At 38.2% G+C, this 12409-nt stretch overlaps 1 protein-coding gene across 1 annotated transcript in view; it reads right to left on the bottom strand.

Annotated features, from left to right (window-relative positions):
* Nucleotides 1–12409, bottom strand: part of LOC109062456 (neurogenic locus notch homolog protein 1-like) — a 44532-nt gene that overhangs the window by 17251 nt on the left and 14872 nt on the right. The window contains exons 3-13 of the mRNA XM_042756743.1: nucleotides 10505–10767; nucleotides 10057–10395; nucleotides 7206–7328; nucleotides 6802–7035; nucleotides 6300–6455; nucleotides 5950–6135; nucleotides 5563–5676; nucleotides 3641–3754; nucleotides 3179–3412; nucleotides 2977–3087; nucleotides 984–1176 (exon numbers count right to left, since the gene is read on the bottom strand). Coding sequence (XP_042612677.1) covers nucleotides 984–1176; nucleotides 2977–3087; nucleotides 3179–3412; nucleotides 3641–3754; nucleotides 5563–5676; nucleotides 5950–6135; nucleotides 6300–6455; nucleotides 6802–7035; nucleotides 7206–7328; nucleotides 10057–10395; nucleotides 10505–10767 — 2067 coding nt within the window. The remainder of the gene's footprint in view (nucleotides 1–983; nucleotides 1177–2976; nucleotides 3088–3178; nucleotides 3413–3640; nucleotides 3755–5562; nucleotides 5677–5949; nucleotides 6136–6299; nucleotides 6456–6801; nucleotides 7036–7205; nucleotides 7329–10056; nucleotides 10396–10504; nucleotides 10768–12409) is intronic.

Raw genomic sequence — 12409 nt, 5'->3', positions numbered from 1 at the left:
AGTGGTTTTACGTGGTTTCTGGCTGGTCCTAGCTGGTCCTAAGTTAATCTAGACCAGTTGATGGGCCTGCTGAACAAAACATCAGATCTTGACCGGACTTGGTCAGCTGGTTTGCTGGTCTAAGCTGGTATAAGGTCTTGTTCAGCTGTTATAGCTGGCTAGCAGGCTGGTCTCCTAAGTGCCAAATCTACTCCAAAACTAGCAGACCAGCCAGATCAGAGTAAGCTGGTTTTAGCTATTTCTGCTTGTTTTAAGGGTGCTCTGATCAGGATTTTTGTTGCAGATATTCGATCACAGATACCGATCTTTTTGAAGCCTTATTTATAGTCATGCTCCAATCAGGATTTTTACAGACATTCATTCAGGGCCTGAATTTCATTTTTGAAAATCTAGGGAATTCCCCTCTTAGGTGACTCATTGTTGTTTTTTTCTTTAATTTGAGGGGTGAAAGGGGGGCATTTTTTTGACATTTTTAAAAATATATATAATATAATTATCTCACCTAAATGTTCACAAAGGGCCAATTGTTGCACAATAGCTTACACACAGCACAAGCCTGATTTCGTGAGCTGTATGTGAGGCGGCCATATGTTTGCACGCTTTGAGTGTGTATTGCTTATAGTGCAGATGCAATGTGGTGATTTGAAGCCATTTGCGCATTTTGAGAGGGAAAAAAAGAGAGAGTACGGTGATTCACTCACGCTGTTAGTGAAAGTCTCACAGAAAGTTTTCAAATAACCTTGTAAGTTATTTAATAAAGAAATATGAATTGTATCTCACTTACAGCAGTATAATTATTTTACCCATGCCAGTCGGAGCACCCCTAGTTTGTTTGTTTGTTTTCGGCATGATTGGACCCAATACGCCATCTTTGATGATGATGCCAAAAACCAACTTTTTTGTAAACTTATTCCTTAAAAAAAAAAAATATTTACTGTCCCCAAACTTTCAAATGGCAGTGTATGTATGTAAATAATACACACCCATTGACTTTGTCTTGACAGTGTCCATGGATACAGGGGTTGCTAAGGCATTCGTTAAGCTGTGATTGGCAGGTGGTGTCATGATACCCCTCTCTGCACAGACATGTAAAGCCATTGACTCCATCGACGCAGGTTCCACCATTGTGACAGGGGTTGATGGCACATTCATCAATGTTGATGTTACACATTTTCCCAAAAAAAAAACAAGCCAGAATTATGAAAATAGTTTGTCTCACTTGTGTGGTAGTCAAAATAACTCCTGAATCGACAGCATTCATTTAGCCTTTCCTTGTTCATCTTGAAATCCTAGGCTTACGGCCTAGCTTTAAGACTCCACTCCAGCCAGCACCACTATTCACCGAACGCAATGCCAGCATAAAGGCAGAGGTTTCATTTGTCACTTGTCTTTAAAACACCAGCCAACTTCACCCTTTTAAAAGATCGACTTTCACAAATCTTTTGCAAATCTTTTCTCCTTTCAAACTCCCAGATGTCCTGGAGATCTCTGGCTGAACGTGGGAGTGGGCCAGCTTGTGTGTCTGCTCGGCAGGCGGGGGATTGGGTGAGACGGTAAGCCAACACCACAGCCCAGGCTGAATGTGTGCTCGCTGGCCAGCTGTCTCTCCCCACCCTGCTTTGTAGTCTGTCTCACCTGCTGAACTCTTTGTTGACTCCCCATCTCTTCTACATTGATAAAGACCTGGGCTCAGTATACCACCTAGACTGCCTTGATAACACCACATACGCAGTGGCTTTTCCAAAAGCTTAAATTACTTAATAGAGTATGTATCAACTTTGTCCCAGATGTTTCTATTAAAAATCTTTAAGAGAAATAAAAACTGACAAAAATAAGACTTGTTGACGTGCAGTAAGAGTTATCCAATGAATGTGGTTAGTACAGTCTTGGGGGAAAAAAATCTTTTTGAGTTCATATTATAATGTATTTGGTATCTTGGCAAATCAGAGCACAGTTTGAGACATTGTTTATACCTCTTCTAAACATTCTAGAGGAGACACATAGGAGTACAAGAAAAATAATTGAGAACAAATAATTTAGCAAACCTCGCCATTTACTCTTTTCATGTGCTAACCTATGCCAGACTTCATGCTAGACCCCACATCCACTCTCCAAAGCCATGCCCTCCCAAGACTAATATGTGATCTCAGGACACCTATTTTTAGAGGCTAAACAGTTAAGCATAAACCTGGTCTGGTCAGTCATTGTGTTTATTGTTTACACAACCCTGAAATAAATACAAATCCTTAACCCTAACCTTAACCTCAGTGTAAAGTTGGAAGCACACTCTGATAGACAGCATTACTGTTTGTCCCGATCGGATCCATATGATATGTGATATTTCTGAACTATAACCTGAATCCATAAAGTCTGGATTTTTCTTGACACGTGACTTAGTTAATCAACAATATATATATTTGCATAAAATCACCTTTATAATCTCAGTGCTGTCTGTAAGAAAATTAGTTTTTTCTCTATTAGTAGGAAATACATAAACATCCCAATTAGCAGTTTTACATGTATATCTCTTCCTTTAATTGTAAAGTAAAAGATCTACACACATAGAGACACACACACAAACAAACAAAAAAATACATATTTAGAGCTGCACTGGAAGTGAAGATTATCAGTGAATAATGATGTAAATTTCAGTCTGTTTTTCACACTTATAGACCTTTTTAGTCCTTTTATATTTTAAAGCCCTTTCTGAAGCTTGACAGCCCATGGCCACCATTAACTGTTGTTGTATGGAAAATATATGTGTTAAGATCTTTTCTTGTAAAGATGAAAAAATGAAATGAAAAATGAATAGCATACGGGTTTGGAATGACAAGTCGGTGAGGAAATGAAGAGCATATTTTCTTTGCTGGGCATACTATTCAATTAAACTCTCATTTCAAATGAATGAAACTATTTTATATTTCAGCGCAGTTGCCATTTATTGATGTATGAGGCACAGTATCTAAGACCACTCACCTGTGTATCCTGGTTCACAGGCACACTCGTAACCATTTATCTTGTCAATGCATCTTCCAAAATCGCAGGGATTGCTTTGACAGTCGTCTAGGTTGACCTCACAGTTAGCACCTGTTAACACAAAATGGAAATAAAGTAAATGACCAGAAGAGCTTTGACAAGCAGGAGTTTACATTTCTGGCCATTACTGTAAAAGTGGCACCTGCGGTTCCTTTAGGGCAGATGCATAAGTAAGCATTCTCACGGTCCTGGCAGGTGCCTCCATTTTGGCATGGCTGACTGAGACACTCATTAATGTTGATCTCACACAGACGGCCCATAAAACCCGCACGACATAAACAGGTAAAGGATGCCAGGCCGTCTTTACAGGTGCCATAGTGACATGGGTTGGATAGACACTCATTTACATCTGTTTCACAGTGCTGCCCGGTGTATCCTATAAAGGAAGACAGATTCATTTATTATATTTATTATAGCACAGTGTTTCCTCACATTTAGGCCCTGGAATTTCCTTGTTTTGTCCATGACTCAGAAAGAAATTTATAGCCAAATAAATATTTTAGAGCTGCAAAAATGTTTATTAACAACAGAAATACGATGTTTTATGTATTTATTCTTTTTTATCACTTTTAAAAGCTGAATCAAGCAGACAGCGTCTTCATACCTTCAGAGCACTGGCAGGTGTACATGTTGGGCCCATCAATACATTTGGCCCCATTTTTACAGGGAGTGCTAGCGCACTCGTCGATGTCAAACTGGCACTGGCTACCTGAGAATCCTGAGAGGGAGACGAGAGGAAAGGGAAGGGGGTCAATACAAAGATTCCTCTGGTTTGCACCCGCTTCATTCCTCCACACTCGTCTGTACAACACGGCCAGCGTTCATTAATACTTGGCTGCAAGCTTAACCCCTCTCTCACAAGTTTTCAAGTTGCTTTTCAACAAACCATCACAGTGGGGGGGGAGAAGGGTGTAAATTGGCGGTAAAAACCTTCCAAGGCCTCCAGACCAAGGGCACCAGACAAAGAGGAACTGTCTATTCAGTGGCACGCCAAGCCATGGCGGTTGCCTCCTTTGTCCTGTAGAAGTTTACCATCACAATGTGCATTCTCCTATCTAGCCTTTGCCCCCCCTCTCTGAGTCTGTCTCACCAAAAGAGCCCCACGCAATCCCTGACCTCATGCATCGTTCAGGAACCCCCAACATTTGTGCTTTCTCCCTCAGTTATTTTAATCCCTCACTGCTGTTCAAATATACAGTCTGAACACATTAAGGGCTACAAATCCATCAGTGTGGAGACTTATGGGACGGTTAGAGCAACAATAAAACAACTAGATTTTTTTGAAGAAAAATGTTGCTTTGCAGTTCATCAGATGTTGCTAGGGTGTTGCTACAGTTTGTGGCTGCTATTTTTTAGGGTTGTTTTCATAGCCCACCTGCAGTCACTATGCTGCTCTGGTCTGTAGCTATAATATGGCTTTAGTGTAAATCTGTGGGATTTATCTTGCCTTTTTATCATCCGCCAGGTTAGAATCCTTATGTCTGATCACTTAGAAAAGTATTTACACTTTTGTATTATTATAGTGATAATCCTAATAACAAATTCTTAACTTGCTTATGCCATTTCCTAAGACCCCCCAGAATCAAGGTCTGTCCCATGCATCTTCAGAACAGGAATTTCTTCCGAGCCTCTAAAATGCCACATTTCAAAAAGCACCCATTGTGGTTGCTATGGATTCAGTGTGTACACTACTGAAAAGGATCTCTGCGCCGTATGCTGGAAAGGAGCTCTGATTTCCATCTGAAACAGTGAAGGGGCCTAGCTTCCACTTCTTCAGCTTACCATCTCCCAAAAACCCTTTAGACCACTCTTGGGGGTCCCCGTAGGCCCCTTGCCTTGCACAACTTCATCATGCCTAATATTGTACCTCCTCCTTTCATTTATACAGGAATCCTTCTTCATCCTAAACTGATGTCGATGTGCCGTTTTTCTACAAGAAGAGCCTTTTTCACAAACCTACATTATCAACAAAATTAGTTTCATGTCATTGAAACTGAAAAAAAGCTCAAAGTAGGGCCAAAAAGTATTCTTACAACGCGGGATAATAATAAATTTTTTTTGGTATATCTAATATGAACATTATTTTAATATATAGTCCTAAAATTTGTAAATTAAATTATGATTACACGTTAAAAAAATATTTGGAATTTCAAATTTTTTCTTTAATTTCTTTTTATTTAATTTTTTTTTTTGATATTGTATTGTTTTTTTATTTATATAAAAAAATATTTAACATAAATTGTGCACTAGAAAAATATATATAAAAATAAAGATTAAAAATGCATATTCTTTCAGTAAAAAACACTGACACTGTACTATTAAAACACTATAAATACCATAAGCAGGTTTTTGCTGTGCATAAATGATAAACATCATCTTATTCAAGCAAAAACTGTCTGAAATTCTAACTTTTAGATGGATTATTCTGAGTATTTTAGCCGGGGCTGTGTAAGCCTGCCTCGGGGCAGGGATTAGTTTTCTCCACTCTGTTCTGTCCAGGGAGGTGATTGACCCCTGCATGCTCACCTGTGGGGCACTCGCATTGGTAGTTGTTGATCTTGTCGATGCACTTCCCATTGTTGAGGCAGGGCATGCTGGCGCACTCATCAGTATTGATCTGACAGAAGACTCCCTCGTAGCCTGCCAATTAACATAGGGGAATAAGCTCCAGACTTAGTGAGAAAATTCAGCATGTCTTAACAATGCTATAAGTGCTTCTTTTGTGTATAATAAACAGAATATATTAACTTCATGTAGTCAGACATCAGTATCATTAGTGTTACAGCCAACAGTAGCAATTTCTTGGATCACAGGTTGGTCATGTGAGGTAATGACATTGGCATGGGCTAATATATAGAAAGCATTTAGATACAAGCTGTGTCTTAAACCAAATGCAGCAGATCTTTTGGTTACCTGGCATACAGATGCAATGGAAGCCTCCGATTTGATCCAAACAAGTAGCGTCATTCTGGCATGGGTTGGACATGCACTCGTTTATGTCCAGTTCACATCGAGCTCCCACATATCCCTGCAGACATTTACACTGGAAGGAACCTTTTGTATTTATACACTTTCCAGCATGTTCGCAAGGGTTTGCACCTAAAAGAAGGAAACAAAAAAAACACCCTTTAAACATTTACAATTGAAATATTCCCTTGTACTTACTACATTCTTAAACATAACCAGTGCGAAACTAAGTCACTAGTGTGCTTATCAAGCGCCACCAATAATGTTTACAGAGACAATAAACAGCCATTCCTTACCCAGCGAGCATTCGTCAACATCTTGGTCACAGGCTGGACCAACGTAACCCAGAGGACAGGTACAGATGGCCTTGCCATTGACTGGATTGGTGTCACAGTTGGAGCCTTTCTGACATGGGTTACTAATGCAAGCATCATTCAGGTGACACAACAGACCTAAATCACAGAGACACACAGTGAGAATTAGCTTGTGCAGGATTTTGCCATTAAACCTGGGTAAACATCTCCTTTTTAAACAGTATGGCAGATTTTAAAGACCCTGTGAAATCAAAGCAGATGATTTATGCCAACTAGTTAATAGTTACTAGTTCAAAGTGTACTCCTAAATCATAAATGCATTCTAGAAGTTAAAAAAACAAGCAAATTAATATGTCCCACTGAAACTTTTGGCTTCTTTTTAGTGGATTTGAACAAAACTCACAAAAAACCTAATGCTCAAATAACAGAATGAGTGCCTCGAACCATGATGCATTTAATTCATGAGAGAGAGAAAAATGCACACCTGTGCGCCCATGAGGGCATTCACACAGGAAGGAGGCCACCCGATCATGACATGTGGCTCCTGCGTGGCAGGCTGCATCTGCGCAGTCATTGATGTTCTCGCTGCAGTCGTCCCCTGTCCAGCCGTTCACACACACACAGTTGTATCCACCCTGTGTGTTCAAGCATGTACCACCATTCTGGCAGGAATTGGGCATCAAATCGCACTCGTTGACGTCTTCAGTACAGAACTGACCTGAGGAATTAATATATATATATGCATTCATTTCACCACATTTCTTTTCCAAACACAGATGAAATGAAAATGAGATTTTACCTATTGAAGCCTAGTTAGTCTTACTGATTCAAAAATGACTTTCTTTGTAACTGTAAGTGAAGTGTGGGGTTTGAGTAGGCAGCTGGTACCTGTCCACTCTGGCTTGCATTGGCAATTGTAGGTGTTCACTCCATCCACACAGGTCCCTCCATTAAGGCAGCGATGGTCTGGACAGTCATCAATGTTCTCCTCACAGTTCTGACCACTAAATCCTGAAAAGAAATAAGAAGTTTTATCAAAAAATGTTTTAAAACATATAGATTTAGAAGCCAGAACTGACAAGATTGTTCACATACCCATTTCACACACTGCCTGTTCAAGGTGATACTCATAAAAACTGATCTATATACAGTACTTTTTTTTTTTTTTTTTTTTTTTAGAAATTAATACTTTCATTCAGCAAGGATGCATTAAACTGATCAAAAGTGACAGTAAAGGCTTTTACGTGGTTACAAAAATTTATAATTCAAATAAACGCTTTTCTTTTGAACATTCTATTCATCTTTCAAGATTCCTGAAACAAATGTCTTACAGTTCCCACAAATATCAAGCAGCACAGTTGTTTGATAAAATTGATAATAATAAGAAAAGCCCCAAATCAACATGTTAGAGTGATTTCTGAAGGATCACGTGACACTGAAGACTGGAGTTATGATGCTGAAAATTCAGCTTTGCCATCACATTTTAAAATATATTGAAACAGAAAACAGTTATTTTAAATTGTAATAATATTTCATAATATTATTTTTTTTGGAAATAATTTTTTTTAAATTGTATTAATTTTTTATTTTTATTTGTGTTTTTTTTTAAAATAATTTTTGAAGTTCTTACTGAACCCAAAATTTGAATGGTAGTGTACCTGTCCAATTTATTTCAATTTTTGCTGTTCATGCTATCATTCCAAAAAAAATATGTTAACATAGTCTATATCTTGTAAGCAGTGTGAAATAAAAATCAGCACTTAATACTTACCCCCATAATGTCAAATATTTTAGACAAGGATAAATATTTGAGCAACTGTTTGCTGACAGAATTCATGTTTCCTTACAAAGAACTAAATATTTATATCAGATTGCACTGCACAGATCCTTTAACACAAACATGCAAATTTGATTGTTTCCCAGTACAAACAGAGGGATAAAATTATGTGAAACATTCGAAAACAGTCGTTACTGTTGTTGTGGTCAACAGTCTTCCTTTTCTTAGAAGACTAGCAGTACCAGGATTCTGTTAGAGACACCAACGACAACGACTCAACTGACTTTAACCACAATTTCCTACAATTTAACTCCAAAAAGTGTAGTTACGGTATATTTCATAACTGATCACATCATATAAAATTAATTCTTCCTTCAAAACCCATGAATGCATTGAATAAAAGAAGAAGAAGCAATTTCAGTGATGTTTCCTCAAAGCTGAGGTTTAGGTTATATGTTGTCTGACATGATACGAGATCCACTTAGTAATGGGTCCAAAGTAGTAATGGGAGGCGAACACACACACACACACACACACACACACACACAGGCATTTTCATTCTCCCTACACTGACTCTAACCCAGGGACACCAACATGAGGATGTTGTCGTTCAGACATTTCCTCATGATAAGAGCAGATATTTTCCTGCCGGCCTGTTCACACACACACATGCAGACAGAGCTGCAGAGGGAGTGCAGATACTATGACTAGGCCAGGTTTAAATGAGGCTGAGAGAAGTGCATGCTGAGAGAGGTAGCCTATCCCATGTTACAAAGTTACTGTTATTGTTATTGCAAACTCACTGAGCTCATCTGAAATCTCTACCTTCAGTGTTGACCTGAATAGAAGGCTGATATCATTTGTCTTACCGCTGGAACAGATGTCGTCAACAGGACACTTGTGAGTCAAAATAAGATGAGTGGATTTCCTCTGAATGATCAAAGAGACTGCCATTGATCCGTCATTTAATGAACTGATTTGTTACGTAACTGATGTCAGTTAAAGCCCTCATCATGATTAAAAGGATTCAAGATTCAAGCCGTGTACCCCATAATCATGAGGGGTATTTAAGAGAAGTCTTTGAATTGTTAGCATGGTAAACAGCTCTTAAGCCAGGAAAGGGTATATGTTAGAACAAGTCAGCAAAGAACATAATCACTTAAGCTTCAAACCTAGGCAATATATCAAATATCATATTCATATCAATATATCACCACATATTCATGGTGATTAAGCTGGCTAAAGTATGGCAACATTGCGAATATTGTGTTGATTTGAATGTTTTTCATTAACTTGATTTCATGCTTTTTTAAACTGTATTAGATCTGGTGGGCTTTATTCATTTCCATGAATCAGTTCAATCTGTCACTTTCAACCGATAAATCTCAAAATCATATATGCAAAAGATGCTGGAACGCTAAAGAATTTGTGGGACTTTTTTGAGAAACAGCGGGCAGTTTAACTGTTCAGGACAAACAAGGGACTTATAAACAATTATCACAAAACAAAAACAATGTGAAACAATGAGAAAATCAATATCATCAAACATGGGAATTTTTAATATATATATATATATATATATATATATATATATATATATATATATATATATATATATATATATATATATATACATATATATATCTTTATTGCCCTAATAAGCATCAAAACAAAGAAATCATTTTTATCAAATACACGGTTTTATACAAGACAGACTTAATTCCATTATTAAATCCATTCAGTAGACTATTTTTGTTTTGTAAATCAGAAAGAAACTTTTACTACTTCCTTACATTAATAGTTCTTTTGCTTTGCTAGTTTGGGTGCAGCATTAGGGGTTCAGTGTAACTAATGGAATGGAAATTGTTTTACTTTATAACTAACTAACAGTAATTTAAACTGATGTAAAGAAAGAAAACTTCAGGACGCCAAAGTGCAGGTTAACAGGCTAAGCATGCCTACCTGGCAAGCAGGAGCACTCATAGCTCGTCTCTCCCTTCTGGACGCAAGTGCCTCCGTGGTAGCATGGTGAAGGGTTACAGGGCTGATAGAGGGTCTCGCAATGTCTCCCAGTGTACTCTGCAGGGCAGCTGCAGCGATACGTGCCCACCTCGTTCTCACACACGCCACCGTTTTTGCAAGGAGAGGGACTCTGGGCACACTCGTTCACGTCTTGTTTGCAGGTTTGGCCTGAGAAGAAGGGCGTGCAGTGGCAGATGTAGTCGGAATCAAAGGGACTACACTTACCGCCATTGGCACAAGGATTTGAGGCACAAGGATCGGCTTGATGGCAGTTCTTACCTAGTAATGAAGAGCATTTAAAAATCTGAATATGCTCACCACTGTCTGTTTTTGAGATGTTAGTACATTCTCCTCATATACATTGTTTCTAACTGGAATTTGGTCTTACCTGACCAGCCTGGTGGGCATTTACACTTGTAAGTGTGGATGCTGGTGAGTTCACACGTGCCTCCGTTTCGGCACGGGGAGCTAAGGCACATGTTATTGGTGGAAGTGAGACACAGTCGGTCTGTGTAGCCCAGGCTGCAGTTGCACACAAAGTCCACCTTGTTAACAGAAGTAATCAAATGGCACACGCCGCCATTTCTGCATGGAGACTGGAAGCAAGGGTTGTGGAACTGGCACGCTGTTCCGGCAAACGACTCGGGACACCTGTAGAGTGGAAAGCAAGCACAGGTGGAATAAGTACTGTATATGCTGCACTCAGTATATGATTTACACTTCATAGTCATAAAGCCACTTTCAATAGCATTAGCTTAGCACTGGATAAAATGTCAGTATAAATCGAGGTAACTGGACTATAATGAAACTACTGCATTATAATGAAGTTTTCAACTAGTAATGTTACTGTGTCGAACTTATTGCTCATACAAATGGAGAACGTGTCAGTCTTTTCTTTTTTTCTCTTTTTTTTTGTTGAAATTAGCCTACAAACAAATTGTTAATAGTTACACAAATATTACACAAAACAGCGTCTTACACTGAATGAGTTTGAGAACTTGAGATGGAGGGTAGCGGAATGGAAAAACAAGGTCCAAAGACACGTTTTTGAAAACTTATTTAAACTTGAATGCTGTATTTAGTTAGCTGTCACAAATTCAACAGTCAAATGTCCATATAGTGCATGTTTACATAGAAAAGCAATGGAAAACCATCACAGTGAATGCAAAAACAGGTTCTGTATGAACAGCCTCAATGGCTTTAGTTTCACAATAGCAAAACTACAGAACCATTATATAATCACGAATATGTACTGTAATATAGGTAACACAACAGTTATCTTAAATATTAAACAAACAAACAAACTTTGCTGGCTCATTATTTCTGTACGTAATTTTACATGTAGATTACAGAAATTAGAAATTTGATTTTTAGGTGTTGTCACCTAACTCCTAATTTTTTTAATTTTTTAAACTGTAATAATTTAATAACAGTTTTAAAATGAATTAATGTTGTGATGCCTAAAAATTAACTTGTAACATTAATAATGATTGATGTTAGTTTTTAGCATTTTATTTTTTAAATTATTCTGATAAACTATGTATGTATGTAATTTTAATATTGGCCATTTATTGGTTATCAGCCATAACATAAAAATGACATCTCAACTGTATTGACCAGAATTTTAATATCATGCATCCTAACATACAATGTATGCCTGCGAAACACAGACATACACACAGCAAAGCCAAAAGTGTAAGAAATACATATTTTATTATAATTAAAAAAAAGTGCTTTTCTGAATGTTTAAGGTTTTTTCACAGATTTAGATTGTGGTTCACAGGTGTAATTCTGTTTCAAACGGATTTATGAAAGTCAGCCATCCATCAACGGCTCTTAGGAGAAAATTCGAGCACCTCAGCCTTTCTGAATGAATCTGAATTCATTCACTCCAAAGACAAGGCAGTGTCTATACAAGGGTCTTTGAACCCCGGCCTAACATTATCAGGACTTCAAAGCTGTCTTCCTCCACCTCAATGCCTGTTATTCTTCTACAGTAGAGAGTCTCTGCAGCATCAATCAGCACCTTGGGAATACAGAGACGGCACAGCGAAAACTTTGTAAAAGAGCTGTACAGACTTCATAACAGGTTTTTCCTGGGCTGGCTTGAAAGTAATCTTTTGCCGATTTTACTCAGCGACACAAAAGGGGCCCTCCCTCGACATGACTATGCTGAAATAACCTTTTGCAAAAACCTAAAGCCATCCAGAGCCTCTGGAATACCGAAGCCATGTTTTTGGCCTCGGGGGGCAGCCGAAATATCTCAACAAATTCCCAGTGCACTGTTCTCTGA

The sequence above is a fragment of the Cyprinus carpio genome, chromosome A5 (genome assembly GCF_018340385.1).
Source record: "Cyprinus carpio isolate SPL01 chromosome A5, ASM1834038v1, whole genome shotgun sequence".
NCBI lineage: Eukaryota > Metazoa > Chordata > Actinopteri > Cypriniformes > Cyprinidae > Cyprinus > Cyprinus carpio.
This window is presented reverse-complemented; position numbering and strand designations above follow the sequence as displayed.